We start from the raw sequence: 23,483 nt of genomic DNA, 5'->3' as shown, positions 1-23,483 counted from the left end.
CAAATATTAAAGGCTGTAATTCAAGAAAATTTTACTGAAATAAAATTTGAAAATACATATTTTAATGAGCACATGAGCACGCTGTGTATCTGAGAATATTGACCAAGAACAGCCAACACCAAGACAAATTCTAAGAAAATTATGGTACTTAAAGATTTTTTGAGCAACTGGGCAAAAAGAGTAAGTGACTTATAAGGCAAAGAACATTAGATTATTATTAGACTTTTTAACAGCAAAAATTTAGAAAGTTTATGCCAGAAGAAAGTGGATTAACATATCTTTTAAACTTTGTTTTCAGATAACTTCAAGCTTATGGAAAAAATAGTGCAGGAAACTTATTATATACCTTTTACACAGATTCACCAATTTTTAACATTTTGCTACATCTGTTTTATCATTTTCTCTTTCTCTCTCTGATCATCTGTGCACTTAAACACACATTATTTTTTCTGCACTGTCTGAAAGTAAGTTGCTTATAATTCCCTTTTATTTCTTAATCGGCGCATATTTCCTAAGAACAATATTACATCCTACGTATTCACAGTATAGTTGTTAAAATCAGAAATTTAAAATTGAGTTATTACAGCCCATATTCCAATTTTGCCAGTTGTTTCAATAATATCATTTATAGTATTTTTCTCCGACAGTCTAGAATCCAGCTCATGATTGATTGTTGCATTTAGTTGTTATGTCTTTTTAGTCTCTTTAATCTGGATGATTGCCTTAATCTGTCTTTATTTTCATGACTTAACATTTTTATTTATTTATTTACCAAAGGCATTTTTGAAGAATATAGGTGAAAGGAAAAGCCCCGGCCTGAGCACGAAAATAAAACACATGAGGAGACAGGGACTCAACCAAAGTGTATTAGGCAGGCTAAATGAACAAGCAGGCTGCCCTCTGGGAAGTGGGAGCAGCAGCAGGGAGAGTTGGGGTGGGCCTTTTATATCTAGTTAGGCTGAGCTGGACTGTTCCTGTGGGCTAGGAAGGAAGGGGAAGGGAGTGAGCGGGGTTTAAGCTGAGTTGGGAAATTCGCATGCATGGGAAGGGGATGTGGTAGTAAGGAAGAAGGTAGGGGCGTCTTTGTTCTCAGAAAACGTGCTGTTTTTAGGGACCTGAAACTTTCCGCAGCCATTCTCCCGTCCACCCATCGTCGTCTTAGACATTGGCTAAAACATAATTGCCTAACAATAGGTAATTTATTTTATAGAATATTCTTCAATTTAGGTTTATCTACTTTTGCCTCATGATTAGATATACCCACAGCAAAAGTAATACATGAGTGATGTTGTGTCCTTCTCAGATGTCCCACCGGGAGGCATACAATATCCATTTGCCCCTCATTGGAAGATGGTAATTTTGGTCACTTCTGTTTTTCCCCTTAGAACCAATAAACAATCTGTGGCAAGACAGTTTGAGACCTTTTAAATATCTTGTCCTTTGTTGAACTTTCCCTCTAGATTTCGCAGGCATTCATGATTCTTACCTGAACCAATCTTGACTCTGATAGGTGCAAAGCTGTAATTTTCAAACTCTATCCTTCCACAATTATCAGCCTGCATTCTACTATAAGGAAGAGCCTTTCTTTCTTATCTGCTTATCTATTATCATTGTGGACTCATGGATTCTTTTTTGTTTTGTTCTTAATAAACTATTTTTAGAGCAGTTTTAGGTTTATAGAAAAAATTGAACAGAAAGTACAGAGAGTTCCTGTGTATTCCTTCCCTCTTTCTCCCAGTTTCCTCCATTATTAACATTTTGTATTAGTGTTTAACATTCGTTATAGTTGATGAGCCAATATTGATACATTATTAACTAAAATCCATAGTTTACATTAGGATTCACTTGGTGTTGTACATTCTGTGGAATTGACAAATGTATCATAACAGGTATCCACCCTTACAAGATCATACAGAATAGTTTCACTGCCCTCAAATCCCTTGTGCTCTACCTGTTCATCCCGCCTACCCCTCGTCCCTGGCAACCACTGATCTTTTTTACTGTCTACGTAGTTTTGCCTTTTCAAAAATGTCATACAGTTGGAATCATATGGTATGTAGTCTCTTCAGACTGGCTTCTTTCACTTAGCAATATGCATTTAAAATTCCACCATGTCTTTTTGTGCTTGATAGCTCATTTCTTTTGATCACTAAATAATATTCCATTGTACAGATGGACCACAGTGTGTTTATTCATTCACCTGTTAAAAGATAATCTTGGTTACTTTCAAGTTTTAGCAGTTATGAATGAAGCTACTATAAACATTTGTGTGCAGATCTTTGTGTAGACATAAGTTTTCAACACGTTTGGGTAAATACTTAGGAGCACAGTTGCTGGATTGTATGGTTTAGCTTTGTAAGAAACTGTTATACTGTCTTCTGAAGGGGCTGTACATTTTGCATTCCTACCAGCAGTGAATGAGAGTTCTTGTTGCTCCACATCCTTGGCAGCATTTTGTGTTGTTACTGTTTTGGATTTTACCCATTCGAATAGGTGATCCTGTGTCCTTTTGATATTCACTATTAATGGGTTTCATCTTCTGTTTTCTGAAACCATCAGTTTCTCTTACTTTATTTGTATTTGTCTGTAATATAATGATAATTCAACTAGTGTTTTGTATTATTTTTTAACCTCATAGTTGTTATGAAAACTTTAAATTTCCTTACAGTATTTTAAAGTTAGCTTTGACTAAGTAGTATAGCAAGTTCTTTTTTAACTCATTAACTTTTTTCTCATTTGTGCTTTCTTTCTGCCATTACAAGTGCTTTTGAGAACTTTTATTGATTTCCTCTTCCCATTCTGTGTTGTGATACTTCTTATTGGACATAGATTATTGTTGTCTTTTGATTGACTTCAGAAACATGGAACAGATCTTACTGGCACTGTTGTTTCTTATTGTTTCTGATTTTCAAGATTTTTTTGGTGTATTTATCCAAGAGAAGACACTTTACATGATAATCATATCAGAAATCATTCTGAGTTTTTTTGAATATATGTATAAAGGAATATTTTGCCCCATCTGAAGACTCATGGGAAATACGAGGATACTTGAAAAAGTTTGTGGAAAAATTGAACTAAAAGATAATAGAAATCTTTCCATGAACTTTTTGAAATACTCTTGTATAGTTTTTCCACAGTGAAGCCAGTACCATCGTCATGGTTCTTTCTTACTGTCACCCTTAGTGGTTCTTCAGTAGGAAGTGACAGGCTCAGTTTAGTGCACTTGTTGACTGTGAAATTGACTTCAGTTTAGCTCAAGTAGAAGCAAAGGGTGAGGGTGAGAGAAAAAGCTAGAAACACTATCCAAGAATTGTTGCTGTTCAATAGTGAACAATAATGTGGAAGGAACTGGGCATTACAAATTTCAGAGGGCTATCTTCAGTATGATAATATTTTTCAAAATTTTAAAAACTAGCCAAACTAAACAATATATATTTCCTAGGGATGCATTCATATGTGGTAGAATTCTAAAGACATGCAAGAGAATGACCAAAAAGGAAAACCAAAGAGCAAGATATTTATTTCTGATGAGAGAGGAAGAAGGGTAATGGGATTAGGGGACATTTTCGTTCTTAAGCTAGGTGGTAGCATCATGGGTGGTTTTTATTTTCATGCTTCATAACTTAGATATACTTTACATAAATAATTCTCCTTTTTAAAATATAACAATACTTAAAAAATGAAAAATTGGTGATAAAATCGGGGCTTTGAAGCCAGCTAGATGTGGGTTCAAATCTCAGCCCTATTGTTTACTACTGCATGGCTTTGGGCAAGTTACTTGTTTAAGATTTTTGAATTTCTCTTATCTCTAAAGTGAAAATTGCAGTATTGTTTTAAGAATTAGCAGTATTGTATTTGAAGCGCTAAGCACAATGTTCATACAAAGTATGAGTCAAGTAAATATTAGCTATTAATATTGAGAATACCAGGAACAATGTAGTTTGAAATTTTGAAATCTTATTTAGATTTCTTTCCCCGAGCCTGCAGTTTATAATGTGAATTTAGGTGTTTTAGGGAAATCAGCATTGTGAGCTTGGATAGGGTATTTAGGATGGAAACCAAGTAAAGGAATTGATTTATGTTCTTGTTTATTTATAACTTAGGTGGGAGATCTACCTGATGCAGATATTAAACCTCCTGAAAATGTACTATTTGTGTGTAAATTAAATCCAGTGACCACAGATGAGGATCTGGAAATAATATTCTCAAGATTTGGGCCAATAAGAAGGTAATCACTAGATTGTGAAAGAGAAATTTAGAAGAATTAGATTTTAGTTGGTGGTTTTCTAATGACATTTATTGTGAGTCCGTGAACTCTGAGTGAATTTTACACTGGTGAATTTTTACAGGTGAGTCTTTGGACAGTATGGAAGAAATGTGTGTGTGTGTGTGTGTGTGTGTGTGTGTGTGTGTGTGTGTGTGTGTGTTTTGGACAGTATGGAAGAAAAGTGTGTGTGTGTGTGTGTGTGTGTGTGTGTGTGTGTACACACACACATATACATAGATAAATAATTGAATGATTTTCCCACTGCCAACATAAGCATTGTCGGTCTAAAACAGGAAATGAATGGAGCAATCTAAGCCTGGTTCTGTAATATTCTTAACAACCTTCTTTAACATTTGAAATATTTATCTCTTTTAATTAGCCTCTCAGAATTATCAGCAATGTATATCAAAATTAATTTAAATCTAAATTTTTCAAAATTTTTCTTTTGGTTTATTTTCTTCTGCATTATTAATACAAAAGTTTATGAAGCTAGTATTTCTATGAGAAAGGAGGCTATTTGTAATTGAATAACAAGTATTATGTTTAAAATGAGACTTATGATATGTGGGGACAGCAACAAGACAGGCACTTTCAACTCCAGTTTATTGGTCCTTTCACTTGGTTATTATGGTAGATTAGTTCTGTGTAATAGCTATACTTCCAGTGTTCAATTGGAGCATGGTTTATATTAAAATACAAAAATTCCAAAGCATGAGCTTATTAAGCATTTATATATGAGGGTACTTCAAAAAGTTTGTAGAAAAATAGGATTAAAAGATAATACAAATCTTTCCATGAACTTTTTGAAGTTCTCTCATATGTATAGATGTTCATACATTATTCTACAGTAACATTAGATATTCTATAATTTATCTATATTTAGACTAGAAATGCATTATGATTTTTAAAATTTTTAGCAGTAATCTACTTTTGCCAAAAGAAAATTAAATATTTTAATTTTATTCTTCTTTCAGCAGTTGGGGAATTTAGGACTGTAGGCCTAGGTAGGACATTTAGAGTAGAATTAAGGTTATTTAGTTACTGGATTGGTAAATTATTTTTTAGAAAAGAATTGCTGTTGAAATATAATTCTGTGAGTTTAACCTTGCCTTTTAATAACTGGCTTATTTTGTTAATTAGTTTTGAAAAGTGAGAGTGAATATGTTTTTTAAAAAATCTTTTGTTGTTCTTGTTGTTGGCCAGCCAGTACAGGGATTGAACCCTGGACCTTGGTGTTATCAGCGCCATGCTCTAACCAGCCAGCCCTGCTTTCTTTTTTTTTTAAGTCACTTCAAAACTTTCTTTCAGTTGTGAGGTTATCCGCGATTGGAAGACAGGAGAGTCCCTCTGTTATGCTTTTATTGAATTTGAAAAGGTATGTCATAAGATGAATATATTATTTGGTGTTTATTTTGTCTTTATATGGTATTAAATGTGAAAAATTACGGAAGTTTTTCTAGTTTTTAGGATTGCCCTTTCTTTAGGCACCCAAGAAAATTAACTTTATTGTATTCAAGTGGGGGAGAAATTCAATAATATACATATATATCTTTACTTTAGGTTCAGCTATAGTCTGCATGAATGTATCTTTAGAACTTTTCAAGTTTTAAATAAAGTTCTTCACAGACCATTAGTGATTTTTCAGTATTACTTAGTTGGAGATATAATTAAATAATAGAGAACTGGACTGGGTGTTAGGATCTAGATATTAATCCAAGCTCTGTCACTGGCCACCTATGGTATGATATTTGATAGTTTATAATTTCAGTGATGGAATGATATCTGCCCAAGTATAAACAATCAGATTCATCAAACAGACATTGATTGCCTCCCATGTGCCAGATGATGTTCCAAATGATATAGATACAAAGTTGAATAAAGGTTTGTCTGTATCTTCGTGGAATTTATAATCTATTAAATTCTTGACACACATGGTAAATAAATATGATTATAACTAGTTTTTAAAATCTGCTTCTCTTCAAATTGTCTGTAGCAAGGTGTGAGCAGACTAAAGAATAAGATTCTAGGGATATAGAAGGAAATTGATTAGTGCTGAGTTGAAAAGTGTCATTCTAGTCTTCAGATGTCTGAAACAGAGATTTAGAATTTGTGGTTACTGACAGGAAGGGTTCTTGTGCGGCATAGACCTTGGCTTTATAGACCTATAAGCGATTATACAAAACACTCATAAATAGCTGTGCTTTCAAATTTAGAATTTTTCAGAATTTAGAAAGGTATACTGTGTGTGTGTATGTGCGCACATACGCATTACATCTGTGGATTATGTAATACTTATCTATGTCAGCATTCCATAATCACAAAAATATTTCTTCAGTGAAATGAATGAAGATATAAGTGGATAAAAAAATAGGTCATAGCCTCCTGTTAGGTCTGGTGTTACTGCCAAATTAATTTTTACACCAAATTTATGAAAACACTTTCACTTTTCAGGATATTTTGGGGTTTTGAGTAAAAAGGATTGTGGATTTGTATAACACTATTAATAAGTATATGTATGTCCACTGCAAACAGATTGTTTTTATTCAAAATCCTGGCTCTGACCCTTGCCAGCTGTGTGACCCTTGGCAACTTCTATAGCTCTCTAAACTTTTGTTTTCTCATTGAGAAAATGGAGATAACAATAGATAGTACCTCACAGGGTTGTTACCAGAGTTAATTGAGATAGTAGTTGCAAGGCATTTAACAGCATCTGGTATGTAAAAGTATTCAAATATTAATTTATGAACAGCAAACTTTTTGTACTTTCAGTATTTGTTCTAGCTACAGGAATCTTTTCCATAAAGACTTATGCTTGAGTTTTTATACTTACTATCAGGAAGAAGACTGTGAGAAAGCATTCTTCAAAATGGACAATGTACTTATAGATGACAGAAGAATACATGTGGATTTTAGCCAGTCTGTTGCAAAAGTTAAATGGAAAGGAAAAGGTATGTTGGTTGGTCTTCCTTTGTTTCTGTTCTGCTTTGCATGCTTGCATATATAGCCTTTAACTTAATGCCTTTAATTAGGAGAAATGTTAATTGATGTAATTCCTGCCATTTATGGTTTTACAAAGCTGCTATCTAGAGTCTAAGGTAGAGGGATTGTGTATGTATATGTGGATGTATTTTAAACTGATGGAAAATAGCTATATTTTCTATGTTCGACTGTATTATGAATTACTTTTAATTACCCACTACAGACATGATGTGTTTCCAGAGTAATTATTATGACTTTATGGTAGTTTCATTCTTTTAGATGCAAAAGTCTTAAAAAATTTTTTTTTATTTGTTTGTTTTAGTTGTCATATGGTACAAAATTGAAAAGGTCCACGAAAAGGTAGTAGATAAAAGTCTCTTCCACTCTTGTTCCTCATTTATCTGATTTCTCTTCCCAGAAGTAATCACTATTACGTTATTTTTTTCTCTCCTTTAAAAAAGGAAAACACAAAGGATGTAGGCTATATGTATTATTTCTGTACCTTATATTTTTCATTTAATAGTGTATCTAAGAGATCAGTTCATATTAGTACATAAAATGCTGATTTATTCTTTTCAGTGGCTGCTCAATGTTCTGTTGGATGTATGTACCATGATTTATTGAATCAGTCCTGTTAATGGACATTCAGGTGCTTCTAATCATTTATTCTTCTGGGTGCTGTGTATGTACATAGTACTATGTACTATTTCTGTACATATGACATTTCCCACATACGTCAAATAAATTCCTGGTAGTGGCATATCAGACTTAACGTTGGGTCTGTTGTATGCTGAAATAATACAAGGTTTTGACTTTTCTTTTTTTTTTTTTTTTTTTTTTTCTTTTTCGTGACCGGCACTCAGCCAGTGAGTGTACCGGCCATTCCTATATAGGATCCGAACCTGCGGCCGCTGGGAGCATCGCCGCGCTCCCAGCGCAGCACCCTCCCGAGTGCGCCACAGGCTCGGCCCCAAGGTTTTGACTTTTGATGCAAGGTTCAGTTTGGTAGTTATTCACATGTAATGCTTTACTAGGAATTCTAGTATTACTTTTTCAGTACCATTTCTGTATTTCCTATGATTGTAATGAACTTGTTTTTTCCCTTTAATAAGAAAGAAATAGAGTACACTATTTGGAAGTGAAGTGATGAATATGAGAGTTCAGAGAAGGGAGAAATTATTAATGATTTGAGTATGCAGGGAAAGCCAGTGGAAGCCATGATCGCTATAGAGAGAGAATGACTTGCACTGGGTTTGCATGTACTATTAGTTTCTTCCATGAAACCTTCCCTATTACTAGAATACATGACCAGTTTTGACAGTGCTATCTGTTTTAAGAGATTTGTGAAAACAAAATTGAAGTACTGAGATGTGTTTTTCACATGTGATAATTGCAGCTTTGTGAACAAAACATCATATAAGTATATTCAGGAACAATTGAGCTGCTGGTCTAATGTGGTGTAGCTCTGGTCCAGTAGTACTGCCAAGTGGCTCATTATATGGGGCTTTTTTTCCAAAGAGCTAATTTAATTTTGTCATTTGGAAAATGTATAAAGCAAGTATTATTATAATTCCTCATTATGGTTAAGGAATTTGAGGCATAATCTTGTGACATGATTTGCCCAGAGTCACATATACTGATAATTTAGATCCTAAATCTAGTTTTTTTTCTCTCAATTGTGTCTTCTTCCCAACCCATCCACCCACCAAAGAAATGATACTACTTTCCTAAATTGTTTCAATATAGTTTATTTACAAGATGATTTTTAAGTGAAATTTTTCCTGAAATAAAATATGTAGGGGAGAGAAATACTTTGGTTTGGAATGTGCTGTCATAACATACAACTTATTGTTAATTTCAGTTAATTTTAAGATAGTTTTTTTATATATTATTGATTCACATTTTAAAAATTGAATGTATATTATGTCCATTCACAGTACTAAGTACTTTCCCTATAGTCTTATTTAATGATTCCAACAGTTTTGTTAAATGTTGGTATTATTTTCAGTTTATAAATGAAGAGAATGAGTTGCAGAGAACTGAAGTGTCCTTCCTAGGACCTCCCACTACAGTCAAAATTTGAATCTAGAACCTCTCACTTTAATCCATTGCCCTTTCTATTTTACCATAACTGTCTCATCCATAGTGAAACTCCTAATAGCAGGCACATGGTAAATCATTTTTCAGTGACAAATTGATGCTGTTAGTACTGTTATAAGTTATTTTAACTCTTGTAGTGGTGTGTTTCACGTTTATGTGAAACATTGTTTGCTGGCTGTTTTTGTTTCCAAAGGCTCTGGAATTGCTAGGTAGATTTGTCTTATCTTTGATGCTTACTTCCTTTATTCATTCCCGTTTCCCCCTTCCTTTAAAAATCTGATAATCAAGGTGTACGTAAGATTCACAGTCAAAACATCTCTCTGTGTACCTCCAGTTTGCTTTACTTGTACATGTAATCTAGGACCCTTCTGTAGGAAGTCTTCCCACAAGAAACATTTCCTGGCAGTAGGTGGGGATAGGAAAGGCAGATGAGTTAGTGGGTCTGACACGTGGATGGGAACTGAATCCTCATCTAGTAGGAGACTGGGCTTGAGAGTAGGGAGGCTGCATAAATGCTCTTTTTTGGTCCTGCCACTGTAGGCTAGTCAGGATGTAACAGTAGGTCCTATTTTCCTGAAGGGGTTGTTAGTTTCATTTTAAGCACTTTCAGGGAATAAAGGTGCCCCTAAGCCCGAATTTCAAAGCAGAGACAGTTTATCTCTGGTGCTCTCACCAACGCTCTACTCTCATGTATCTTTAGTGAACTACATGCATCCTTCTGTCTCCTATCTGCTTGGTGCTCTGTTGAGATTTTGGGGCAGAGTATCTCTTTGTACAGATAAGAGGTCTTTAAAGTCTTGCTTCTTCCAAACTTATAAATCTTTCAGATCTCCAACTCGGGTCCCAAATCCTCAATTTTCCATTGCACTTAATGTTCTCTTGGACTTAATGACTCGATTAAACTGCATTATTTGTGTGTAATTTATTATAAAGTTTAATGTTGTAATATTCACATGTATCATTAGGTGGCAGTATATGGCTGCTAGCAAAATGAGTGTCTGATTTCAGTTAAAATAGCAACGGAGATTAAGTTACTGTGATTCTTTTGTTCTCTTCTCATTGTTTTTGAGTCACCCCGTGTATGCCATTTATAAAATAGCTCTTAGACCTTTCATAAAATAATTACGGTTTTTGTTTAATTGGGCGACTTTTCTTACTAAACTCTTTTTTCCTTTCTCAATAAATAGGTGGAAAGTACACCAAGAGTGATTTCAAGGAGTATGAAAAGGAGCAGGATAAACCGTCTAATTTGGTTCTGAAAGATAAAGTAAAGCCCAAACAGGAGTATCCTTAACAAGAATCAGCCAGTATGTATTGACCATCCTCTATATGTAGAGTGCTGTGTGATGTGTTATAAAAAGTTAGAAAGTTTATAGAAGATTCCTGAATCCAGATTGTTTGTGAAGAAATGACTTAGTTTTTAATCTCTTTTCAATGTCTTATGTATACTTTGCTTTTTTTTTTTTTTAAATTAAAAATTTTTTGGCAGCTGGCTGATATGGGGGATCCTACTTTGCTTTTTCATTATTCTCTATTATTTAGAAAAAGTTAGGGTTGAAAGAAATCTTTAGCCTAATTCTTTTGTATTCCCACTCTTAGGTTAAGTACCTTCTTACTTATCATATTCTCAGATCTTCAGCTAAGATTTGTATTTCTGTATATAATTGTAATGTTTTAAATTCCTCATAATCAGATATTTGTTTATTATAGCTAGGCTAGATCCTTTGTGCTAACCATTCTCTTATGTTTAACTTCCTTATCTGGATAACAAAATGCTGTAGTTTTGTACAGGATTAGGTTGCTTCTTTCTGTGTAGAACATTGTCATCTTAGCAACAAATATTTATTGGGTTCTTATTGAATATAAGCATTGACTTTTATAGGATTAAAAAGAAATCATTGACTTGAATTCATGTTCCTCCAAGTTTTAAGTTGAGACAAGTAAAAAGCAATGAAACATACTGTTTATATTATGTCATTTTAATTTGCTTGCTGATTTTTCCCATCATAAATCTATCACTCCACACTATGAACAGGTTATTTCTTTTGTGGTTCTTTCTGGTAAATGATGTCTTTTTTTCCTAGTTTCTTTTGGTGTTTCAGGGATTCTCTTTTCCTGTGCTATGTGGACATTTCTTTCCCAAGTATTAATCAAGGAAAGATAAATATTGGGCTGACCTGTTATTTATTCATGTTTTAAAATGTGTTGATTGTCTGCAGTGCATAAAGCATTGTGAGGTGTTAGAGCTGGATAAAGTCTGAAGGACACTGACAAAATCAGCTTGAGGAGAGGCTTTCACACAGGACAGACCAAACAAGATACTGTGATCTGTCATTTAAGAAATACAGTTTATATTTTAACCTAATATAGTAATAAATTATCCATTCATTCACACTAACACACACTTGAAACAAAAATTTCATACAATATTTTTATTAGGCGTCATGTACTCTATTTTCTATTTTGTATTATTAAAAAACTGCTGGTGGTAACCCACTAAATAGATTTTGCACTGCACTGATGGATTGTGATTATTGGTTTGAAAAATACTGCTCTAAAGCATTTTAGACAGAGGGAGCAGCATGTGCAAAGCACACATTAAGATGAAATCATAGGCAAGGGCTATTGAATTTGTATCTGACAGAGGAGAAGTTCCTGAAGACACTCTGGAAACAGTGTGAATTAGTACAAAGGAGAAAAAGAAGTTGGAGATAATAGGGTACTAATAGGATGGTATGGGCTGACTAGCCATCTTGTGAAAAGCCAGAGGAACAGTGTTTTCCTGTTTGATCTAATGTGGAAGTGAGACACCCCTGAGGAAAGCATTGAGCTGTGGCATTGTGAAAGTGGACATGAGTCTCTAGTCCTGAGGAAAGTGAGTCTGCATTTACTCCGGTCCCACATAGAACTAAAATAGCTAGCTGTGCGTGTTGGGCTTCCTCATATGCTTTCTTTTGAAAACCGCTATTCTAGCCCATGTCAACCTTCCTCAAAATCCATTTTAGAGGTTGAGATTATTTTCAGCAGCACTTGTAATAGTTTTATATTTTCTCTTATTCTAAGGCATTATAATATATTAGAGAAAATACTTATCTCCAAATTAAAGCATTATTAAAATTTTTATAACACATTTATATGAAATTTCAAAAAGATTTACTCATAGTTCCACCACCAGACAAATGATACTTTTTAATTCTCCTTGGTCCTTTCAATCCTTTATTTTTTATGAAGTTTTATAAAGTTATAATCACTGTAGTTGTTTGTTTCTTGATGGCTGGCTGGTACGGGTATCCAAACCCTTGACCTTGGTGTTATAACACTGCTCTCTAACCAACTGAGTTAACCAGCCAGCCCTAAGATTATAGTCACTGTATATGCAGTTTTTGCTTCAAGCTTTTTTCACCTTTTTTTAAAAATTTATTTTTTTCATTGTACATGTGTGTGGGGTACAGTTTGTTATTTCAGTACATGCATATATCGTATAATGATCTAATCAGAATTGTTAGTGTGTCCATCACCTAAACATTTTTTATTTCTTTGGGATTATAACATTCAAGATCCTCCTTTCTGGCTATCTTGAAATATACAATACAATATTGTTAGCTGTTGTCATCCTAGAGCACCAGAATTTATTCTTCCCATTTAACTGTAACTTTGAAACTCTGTGTCGGTCTACCAACTTCTCCCATGCCCCCTTCTCTCCTCCCTTTTCATTTTAATTTTCATAAACACATGTTGAAGTGCTGTAATATATTTAAATACATTTTTATTACTAGATATTTTGTTGTTCCCACTTTCTGATATTAAAAATAATTCTTGTGTATATCTTTGTTCATTTAACTTATTTTAATTTTTAATAAATTCTTATTAGTATTTAAACATGATAATTATTGATATGTATTGCTAAATTTCCTCCTACAGGACTGAACTAAAAGAAGGGTCATACAAATGTACCTGTTCTCTTATATATCTTCCCTGTTATTAGGGCTTATAATATCTTAATTTTTTTCTGGTTAAAAATGTGCCTCATTTTCTAATTTTAAATTTTTTCATTATTGACAAATATCTCTCCTTATTTTTTATTGCTACTTATATTTATATTTCATTCGTGGATACAGTTTTATTTTCCTCTCTGTATTTTTTGCCTGCTAGTTGTTAACTGTTTATTTAAGACCAGGGTTCTTTCTGTTTCTCCTGACTGCATAATGAAAGAAAATTTTACCTTTGTTTTAGAAATGTGTTATATGCTTTTGAAGTGCTTTTTGCTTTAAAAAGTTACCGTTAGCCTGTGACCTCCTTTTTTTTTAACCAGATTCTTACATTTTAATGTCTTACCAGTGTTATTTCTCACATTTGTCCTTAACTAACGGCTGCAGTGCAAAATATGATCTTATACTAGATGAGCAGGCAGAAGATTCAAAGTTAGGTCACTCACACACAAGTAAAAAACACAAGAAGAAAACCCGTCACTGCTCTGAGGAAAAAGAAGATGAGGACTACATGCCAATCAAAAATACTAATCAGGTACCTCTAATGTGCATACTTAGATATGGAGGAATAAATGTTTTATGTCTTTGTAAATTACATCTGAACAGGTATGGGTGTGTTCAAATTCTAAAATGTAGAATGGTTGCACTGGGGTAATGGACTTTAATTTTTAAAAATATGTATCACAAACTATAAAAGATTGTTTTAGAAGTAACTTTAGTGGACCGTATACTTCCACATTGTGAAGCAAGAGTGATTTCCATACCTATAAATACTCATTTATTTATTCCCATCAAAAACAAGCATGATGATGCTGAAAAGTTCTTCTCATTTGTCAGCTTAATTTATCAGCAAATGTTATTTTGTTTAGTAATGTTATTAATAAATGTTTATTAATGTTATACTTACAGCTCTTGAGGTTTTACAGCTTGTAAAACCTTTATGCCCCTCCATATTGTATATATGAAATAAAAGCAGCACTAGTAATTGATTTGATCATCCCCAAAGCTCTCCTCAACAGCACGTTTTCTTCCTTTTGGGGGGGAGGGTGTTATTTTTTATTTTTTAAGTTTATTAATATTATTTTTTTACATTCTAAGATGTTATTGCAGAGCAATTGTGGGGGAAGGGGAGAGAAAAGAAAAGGAAATAGGGTGGGAGAAGGAGGAAGGAGGGGGTATGTGGTTGAGGCCCGTGGTACCCCCCTCATTCCTTCAGGGGAGACAACAGGGCTTCCAGCAGTGGCTCGGTTGTTGCTGGGCTAGATGCAGATGTCATGGGGTTGTGGCTGAAGCCCTTGGTTCCCCACTGGCCTGGCTTGGGAGCCTGGGGCGCTTCCTACAGCAGCCTGATGGTCGTCACTGGGCTGGTTGTAGATGTTGGGGGCGGGCATGGCTGAGGCCCCTATTCCTCCCTGCTCCCAGGCTTGGGAGCCCAGGGGGCTTCCAGTCCTTCTAGGTTTTGTAGATCCTCTTTGGTGGTGTTAGACCTTTACTAGTTAATATTAGACTTTGTCTCTGATCTGTGGGTAGTTTTTTCTTTCAGTTCTGTGTTGGATTATTTGCTGTTCCCACCACTTAAATTCTGCAATGGAACTAATTTGTTGTCCTTTGCTTACTTCTAAAATGGAGGAACTTCCTGTGGGGATCAGCACTTGAACCCTGTAGTTGAGCTAAATTGCTGCTTTGCTGCTGATTCCTTGGGGAAGGCTTTTTATGCAGCTCAGGTTTTAACTGTTGACTTCTGGCTCTCATGCGGTCTGGTACACCTGGGTTGTGTGGAAACTCTGGTCTGGACCTGATTCTTTTCAGCAAACTGCACTTCCTGCAGATCAGTATTCGTGACCAGTCTACACTGAGTGGTCCTGCAGTGATTGGGGGACAGATCAGGTGTCCATGCTGTGCCCCGTTGTTTCACCAGTGGGCCCGTCTCCCCCACCACCCATACTCCAAACACTTCCCATGGTATGGGCTGTGCATTGGTCCCTTGCAGTGACTCACTGACCTCTTGAGTGGCTCCTTTTTTCAGTTGTTGTGGCTCCTATGTGGGTCTATGGGAACCCTGTTAGTGGTCTTGCTGGCCTGAGGACCACCAAGGCCCTCTTCTCCCCTGGTGCATCCAAGCAACTTCTTGTGAAGGGCACAGCTGTGGCTTTTGCTAGCTCTTTCTCCATGTGCTCACCAGCTCCAGCTTGGAAGTGGCCAGGATTTGAAATGGTGGGAGCGATCCTTTCTTTTTCTCTCATCGTGGCTTCTCACGCCTTCATGAACTCCGTAGGTCTCTTCTTCTCTTCCCCTGAGCTCTAGCAGGACCAACTTGGCTGTTGTTGCTTTTTAATAGTTGGAAATTGGTTGATTTGTGGGAGAGAGTGATGCTGAGGACCATCTGTTCTGCCATCTTGACTGGAATCCTGAACAGCACATTATCTAAAACAATGATAGTAAAAGTTCCCCAAAGAAAATTGATTACAAATAGAAGAAATCATTTCCAACCTGCATTTTGGCTTTCAGTTGAATAAAAGCAAATTATATCATAGCACTTGCTTTCGTTTTACCACACCGAAGACATTTAAGCTGGGCCCTGGTGGGCGACAAGGATTTCAGTAGGCTGAAGTGAGAAGTGAGGGACTCAAGATGGTGAGAATATCAAGCAAAGACACAGAAATGGAGAAATGTAGTATGATAAGGCAAAAAAGGATTTGCTCTCAGGATCTAGGTTTGCATCTCTATTCTGCTAGCCATTGAAATGACCTGGACAAGCTCTAGTATGATAAGGCAAAGTAAAGGATTTGCTCTCAGGAGATCTAGGTAAACATCTCTACACTGCTAGTCATTGAAATGACCTGGACAAGCTCTTTGACGTTCTGAGCCACAGTTCCTCCTTTGTGAAACAGATAATATTTCACAGACATGTTTTTAAGATTAAGTGAAAAAAAATGTATGCAAACATTTTCTACACTGGCTATTATTGTTACTACTTCTTTTACTATTATAGTTAAATTACTGTTTTAGAGTTACTTGGAATAGTTTAGTTTTTCTCTGTGGTTATGCCATTAACTAGATTCATATTTCAGTTTGTTTCATTTTTCTTTTCAGTGTTTAAGGATTACTTAAAAAATTTTTTGTCCTGTAGTTTTGAAAACTATTTATATGTTTCCAAAGTGAAATCTATAAAGTGGTACATTCAAAGAACTTAGTTTCTGTCCTTGTCCCCTCCACCTTTCCTTCTTCCTCCCTCTAGGTAACCATTTTATGTGTTTTATGGTTTATCCTTCATTTAAAAAATAATTTCAGCAAATACTTTATATATATATATTATATATAAATATATTCTTAGCACCCTGTTTTCTAGATAGCAAACATTCCTCCTCCTTGCTATCATCCAGCAGAGGTACAATCTCTTCTTTACATAGCTCTTTAGCTATTTAAAGATTACCCCCAGTTTTTAAGCTGTGTACCTTTATCAGTTTCTTCAGTATTCCTCACATGAATCAGCTGTAATAAAAGCAGTAAAGCTAACATCTTTTTTTTGTCCTTTCAATGTGAGGTAGGTTCTTTTACTCTTATTTCACAACAAAGAAAGTGAAAACAAGGGCCGGCTCGCGCTCACTTGGGAGAGCGTGGTGCTGACAACACCAAGTCAACGGTTAAGATCTCCTTACCAGTCATCTTTATAAGAAAAAAAAGAGTGAAAACAAAGAAGGTTGTTACTTGCCGATAGTTTTACACAGTTACTAAATAATGGAGCCACAATTTAAACTCAGACTTGTACTCCTAACTACTCTTCTGTTGCTCTTATCTGGACAGTTTTCTTTCCTAAGTCCTATTATTATTCTAATATAATTTGTCGCATAGTACAAATTCCAATGTGATCTAACAGGAATGTCTCCTCCCTCTTAATTTTTATACTGTGTTTATTTAGTCTAAAACCACCCCAATCTTTTTTAATGGTGGCTGTTATCACTTTCCTATGAATATTTAGCATGTTTTCTACTAAAACACCTTAATTCTCCCCTTCTCCCGCACCTGCTGCTTTTAGCTACAGCTTCTAATCGCGCACTTGTAAATGGAATCTTCGATGAATTTATGCCTGAGATAAACATCGGTGCGTTTGAGATAATCATTGTTCTACAAAAATTCAAAGACTGGCTGCATTTTAAGTCTGGTCCCCAGTACCCCCTTTTTGAATCTTTTTGATCCTGCTATTTGGTTACTTAAAACTTTGTAGTAGCAAATATCCTTCTCTTTTGTTTGGGGAATGCTATTAGTATTTTATAAAGAATTTTAAGGCAGTTGGCAACTATAAAATTGTTAAATTCTGAAAACAATAGTCTCTTAACTGTTTCTCCCCTCAAAATGAATTAAATATTTTTTATTTTATACTTTGATTTAATAATGCAGCTACATTAATTTTCTCTTCTTTTCTTTCTAATAAAACTCAGAATCAATATTTAAGATTTCAGTGAGCCCCAATTTTTTTATAATATTCTGATTATCTTCCTTTTGATTTCAGTCTCAGAAATATAATCATTAAAGGAAATTTTCACTACTAGGTAAATTTCATATGTAGCTCAACTTTCCTATTTGTTGGCATTTTGTTTGGTGAGTTTGGTTTCCTAAGAATGTTTTAACTTATTTTTTTAAATTCTTTTTTATTGAATGACAGACAACCTGACTATTCAATTCGAAAACTTCTCTGTTTGATTTTTCCATCTCATGTCTTAATTCCAGAGATGTTTTTTGTGTTATTGAGGTTTGGGTTTTACTGGGGTTGCAGGAAATGAGTACTCAGCTGTGGCTGAGCGGTGCTCATGCTGGTTGTCAGTCCTCCACTGGGGTTTTCATAGTATTTGTATTCTTGTAATTTGGGACTCTATTTGTGCTGTCATTTTAATGATTTAAAGTTTTTTTTTTAGTGACTTAGATTTAACTAAATATTTGATTTAGTCCCAGAGACCTGAGCAAGGATAGCTTTTAGTTAGATTAGACTTTTTTTGACTGCTTTATATCACGTTATTTGCTAGGTTCAGTTGATTGGTTTAAATTGGCAATTTTGTGTGTTTTCTTTCTTTCCTTTTGTGCCACATGCTAGTTTAATCACCTTATGTCTTAAATGTATAAAACAATAGAATTTTTAAAAGTCCATATTAGAAAGGACTTAGACTTCATGTGATTCATTTCTCTCACTTTAGATAGGAAGATACTGACCCCGCTGTGGCCCTTAAGCTTTTGTAGTTTATTGGGAGACCTAGAAATTTAACATTTATTTCGATTCATTCAGATGTTGGTTTTTGTTTTGTTTCATTATTCCATACCACCTCTCCTTTTCAATTTTGTGTGTCAGATTACTGGTGAATTATCTGCAACCTAGGTAGAGCTCTTGAGTCTCTGTTTCCTTATTTCTAGAATGAGGATAATATTGCACTCCTAAAGCGCAGTGCTAGCACATACTTAGAGGACTTAGAGGATCTGCTCTTATATGGCTTTATTCAGCCACCTCAACTTTTCTTCTTTGTATATGCAGTGCTAATTCTTCCTTGCTTCTCAGTTTCCATTTACACTACTTCCCTTAGCTGCCTTGCAGCCAATCCAGACCCAAATCCACTCATCTTTTGAGGCTCATCTCAAATCCTAACTTTTCCATGAAACCTTCCCTAAGAAATCTAACCTCAGGATACTTCTTATTTGACACATCTCCTAAATGGCAAAGACCATTTGAACCCAGAACTGCCTTACTTCAAAGAGGTAAGAGTGGTTTTAAAGTTTCAATCCATTTCAGCTTTTCAGCTTCCTCAATTTTTTTAGAGACTGAAGTACTATGTAACCTTTCATCTCTCTTTTTATCATTTATTTTAAACATTCAAAGCATTTAAATGCCTATTGTATAATAATGTGCTGAGGGTTTTATGGAATTATACATTAGCTGACAGTCTCTGAAAAAAGTTTATTGTCTGAACCAATGCAGAAATAAGTATACTAGGTATGCAGACAGAAAAGTACGTATAGATATTTACATTTTATATATGTAACAGAAAGCAGAAAAAATTCATTTATCAAGTAATGTCATATTTTGCTAGAAAATAGTTGGTAAAGGGCTAAACCAAATACCTGCTTATTTTCTTTACCTCATGGATTCTTATAGAATAACAAGAACTACTGGGATTGTGTAGAAAATTGTGAATCAGTTTATAATGTATTCCACAAACACAGTAATTTTAACGGTCACATTGGATCTATTTTCACCTACTGTAAACTTTGTGCCAAACATAAGTAAGATACAGTATCTAGACAGTATGTGGAATCATATTCATTTGCTTAAAACCTGGTCCTTAACCGTGGGTATCCATCAGTCTGGATTTTAAACCCTGACATTTATATCTACTGTAATCATATCTATGGTGATAAAGTTGGGACCTTTGAGAGTTCAAGCCTTAAAATTTTGCCTTTTCTCTCAGCAATAAGAAAGTTGAATTTTACAAACTATGTCTTGAAAGAACATTGGCTGTGATTAGATTTCAGCCCTTTTCTGAGATACTTGTTTTAATTAGTGTAGGACACATACAGAAACAGAATTGTTAAGTTAGTCCTCTTCTATGTGGGAAAATTACTACTACTATTTAATAATTAAGAATAGAATTAAATGTTCCCATTTTATTGTCTTTGGAGCAATGAATTATGTCAGTGTTTCTTAACTCATTTTTAAGAATGAAAATAATTTTAACAAGAACATATATCAGATTTATCTGAACATGGAAAATTTATTTGAAGATCTGGAGAGGAGCTGTTATAAAATAAAACACTTGAAAAATTAATCTTTCAGACAAAAGTATGCAGTATCTATTTTCTTTACATTTCAGACTGATTGACTTGGCTAAGACCTCTTCCTGCTATGCTATTTAGATTATGTCTTCCATATTGGATTCTTATGGGAATTTTAGTAGTTTTATTTTAGATCAATGATGGAATCATATTTTAGGGGAGATGGAAAGGTGACTACTATACATAATCAGAATTCTTGGTATTGCAGTGTTGCTCTAAAAACTTGTTCTAATTTTAGTTGGGCTATTTCACCTCCATGTTTTTGTATATAATCCTTCAGTTCAGCCGAAATATTAGATACAAAGCAATAAGGTTGATAAGAAAAATGGTTAAATGTTTTTCTGAATTATTTTTGTTTTTTAATTACAAGATTCTTGGCATTTGTGGTAGTGTTCAGATTGGAGCTGTTACAACATCTTGCTAATGATGGACTTTTCTAAGTTTTATTAATTGACAGTGCCCACAAAATGATTATTTTACTGATTCACTTGTAACTCTCTCTTCATTTCTTTGACAGGATATCTACAGGGAAATGGGGTTTGGTCACTATGAAGAAGAAGAAAGCTGTTGGGAGAAACAGAAGAGTGGAAAGAGAGACCGACCTCAGAACAGAAGTCGTAGCCGATCTCGAGAAAGGGATGGTCACTATAGTAATAGTCACAAAACCAAATACCAGACAGATCCTTATGAAAGAGAAAGGAATAAAAAGAGAGACCGAAGCAGAAGTCCAAAGAAATCCAGAGATAAAGAAAAATCTAAGTACAGATGAAAGATGAAGAATCAGAAACGAGTGGCTAACATATTTACTCTTCTCTAACTTAGAATACCAGGAAAGCAGATGTTCAGATTTTGTGTCAAAACAGTTAAAGACTCTGCTTGTTGTTTTTTTTTTCCCCACACTAGGGTTATGGCCCTTTCAGATTAAAACTGGTTTTTATAGGCCACTGAAAGACAAGAGTTCGATATTTTCTTTGTACATTTTTTATACTAATTTTATTGTTATGTGTAAATGGTAGTCTTCTTTTTTTTTTTTTTTTTTTGTCTTTTTCTTGACCGGTACTCAGCCAGTGAGCGCACCCGCCATTCCTATATAGGATCCGAACCTGCAGCGGGAGCGTTGCTGCGCTCCCAGCGCCACACTCTCCCAAGTGCGCCACGGGCTTGGCCTGGTAGTCTTCATTTTTAAAGTCTTTCTCATTTTCACTTTTTTTTAATAAAGTATTCCATACTACAAAAATACATAAACGTGTATATAAGATTTAAGGAATAATACATATAAATATGTGTACCCATCAGCCAGCTTAAGAAATAGAATATTATCTACATTTTAGAAGTCCCTTATGTGCCCTTTTCCTGTCGAGTAATTATTATTCAGAATTTTATGTTTGTCATTTTCTTGCTCGTTACAGTTTTCCAACATTTGTGTGTATCCCTAAATGAAATGTTGTTAATTTTGTATGTTTTTGAATTTATATAAATGGAATAATGTATGTTTACTTCTGTGACTTTTTTTCAATTTAGCATTTTTTGAGAGCCATTTATTTTTATTGCTGTATAGTATTTTATGAATATGCCACACCTTATCCATTCTTCTGTTGGTGGATGTTTGTGTTTTGTTTGTTTTTTTTTGTTTTTACTATCACAAAAAATGCTGCCATGAACATTCTGTATCTAGGAGTGATATTTCTTGGTCGTGTGGTCTGAGTATCTTCATCTTTACAAGATAATGCTAAATTATATTCTAAAGTGGTTGTACCAGTTTATACCCTTCCCAGCACTATGTGAGTTACCTTTGTTTCACGTCATCTCCAGCATTTGTTAATTTCAGACTTTTAAAATTTGGCCAATCTAATGAATGTTAAGTGGTATCTTACTGTGATTTCCAGCAAGAAGACTACTACTATTATTATTATTATCTTTGTTCTTCTATGTGTAAGGTGTCATTTTTTTTTTCTGGCTGCTCTTCAGGTTTTCTCTTTATCACTGGTTTTAAGCAATTTGATTGTGATGTGCTCAGTGTAGTTTTTTTCATGCCTCTTCTGCCTTGGCTCTTTAACTGTGGGTTTATGGTTTTGTCAACTTCAGAAATTTTTTGGCATTGTTTCTTCAATTATGTTTTTCTCTCCATCTGCTCCTCTCCTCTTCTGAGGTTCTAATTACTTGTATATTAGGTCACTTGAGGTTGTCTCATAGTGTACTAATGCCTCATTCAGCTTTTTAAAAAGTCTTTTTTTCTCTCTGTTTCATGTGGGTAGTTTCTATTGCTGTGTCCTCAAGTTCATTAATCTTTTCTTCTGAAGTATCTAATCTCCTTTAATCCCATTCAGTGTAGTTTTTTTTTTTTTTTTTTTTTTTTTTTTTTCCCACCTCAGACATTATATGTTTAATCTTTAGAAGTTCCATTTGGGTTTTTTTTTAATCTTCCATGTCTCACCTTAACATGCTCATGCTTTTCTCTAGGGAACATCTGGAATATGTATTTATAATAACTTTTAATGTACTTGCCCATTCTATCATCTGTATCATTTCTGGTCTATTTATTGATCTCCTCCCATCCCATTACTGGGTTATAATTTCCTTCTTTGCATGCCTGGTAATTTTTGGTTTTTACATTGGGTCCTGGAGTTTTTTTGTATTCCTTTAAATATCTTGAGCTTTGTTTGGGGATATAATTATATTACTTGGAAACAGTTTGGTCCTTTCATAGCTTGCTTTTAAGCTTAGTGAGATAGGAACAGAACACCCTTTAACCTAGGACTAATTTGGCCCACAACTGAGGTATACCCTTCTGAATAATCTTCCCTATTATACGATTTGTCCATTCTGGCCATTGGGAGCATAAACTGAGCCCTATGTGAACTCCCAAATTGTACCTCCCATGCCTTTCTGGTGCTTCTTTCCCAGCCTTGGGTAGTTTCCTCACATATGTACACTGATTGGTATTTAGCTGATGACTCAAGGGGAACACTCTGTAGCTTCCTCTCCAGTACTCTGCCCTACAAATTTTACCTTGGCTCCCCTAAATTCTCTATCCAGGGAGACTCCAGGTTTTTTTGGATTCCTTTCCCTAGCCTAGAGCTATGGCCTGGAAACTCCAGGTAATAAGCTTGGGCAATTGCAGGGCTTTCCTTGTTTGTTTTTCTTCTCTTAAGAATAACTGTCCTGCACTGGCTGTTGTCCAATATCTGAAAAACTTTGTTGTATATATTTTGTACAGGTTTTTTTGTTATTTCAATGTAGAAATTAAATACTGCCTGTTACTTCATTTTGGCTAGAGTGGAATGGAAGTCTCATTATTTGAATTTGCAGTTCCTAAATGCTAACAAGGCTGA

The 23,483-nt window shown here is 34.7% G+C and overlaps 1 protein-coding gene across 1 annotated transcript in view; it reads left to right on the top strand.

The window, feature by feature from the left end:
- PPIL4 (peptidylprolyl isomerase like 4) overlaps positions 1 to 21,575 on the top strand; it is a 50,056-nt gene extending 28,481 nt beyond the window's left edge. Inside the window, exons 8-13 of the mRNA XM_063097557.1 lie at positions 4,104 to 4,228; positions 5,576 to 5,642; positions 7,104 to 7,215; positions 10,534 to 10,630; positions 13,723 to 13,870; positions 20,669 to 21,575. Of these exons, the coding sequence (XP_062953627.1) occupies positions 4,104 to 4,228; positions 5,576 to 5,642; positions 7,104 to 7,215; positions 10,534 to 10,630; positions 13,723 to 13,870; positions 20,669 to 20,920 (801 nt within the window). The 3' untranslated portion in view covers positions 20,921 to 21,575. The remainder of the gene's footprint in view (positions 1 to 4,103; positions 4,229 to 5,575; positions 5,643 to 7,103; positions 7,216 to 10,533; positions 10,631 to 13,722; positions 13,871 to 20,668) is intronic.
- Positions 21,576 to 23,483: the final 1,908 nt, after the last annotated feature.

The sequence above is a fragment of the Cynocephalus volans genome, chromosome 5 (genome assembly GCF_027409185.1).
Source record: "Cynocephalus volans isolate mCynVol1 chromosome 5, mCynVol1.pri, whole genome shotgun sequence".
Classification (NCBI taxonomy): domain Eukaryota; kingdom Metazoa; phylum Chordata; class Mammalia; order Dermoptera; family Cynocephalidae; genus Cynocephalus; species Cynocephalus volans.
This window is presented reverse-complemented; position numbering and strand designations above follow the sequence as displayed.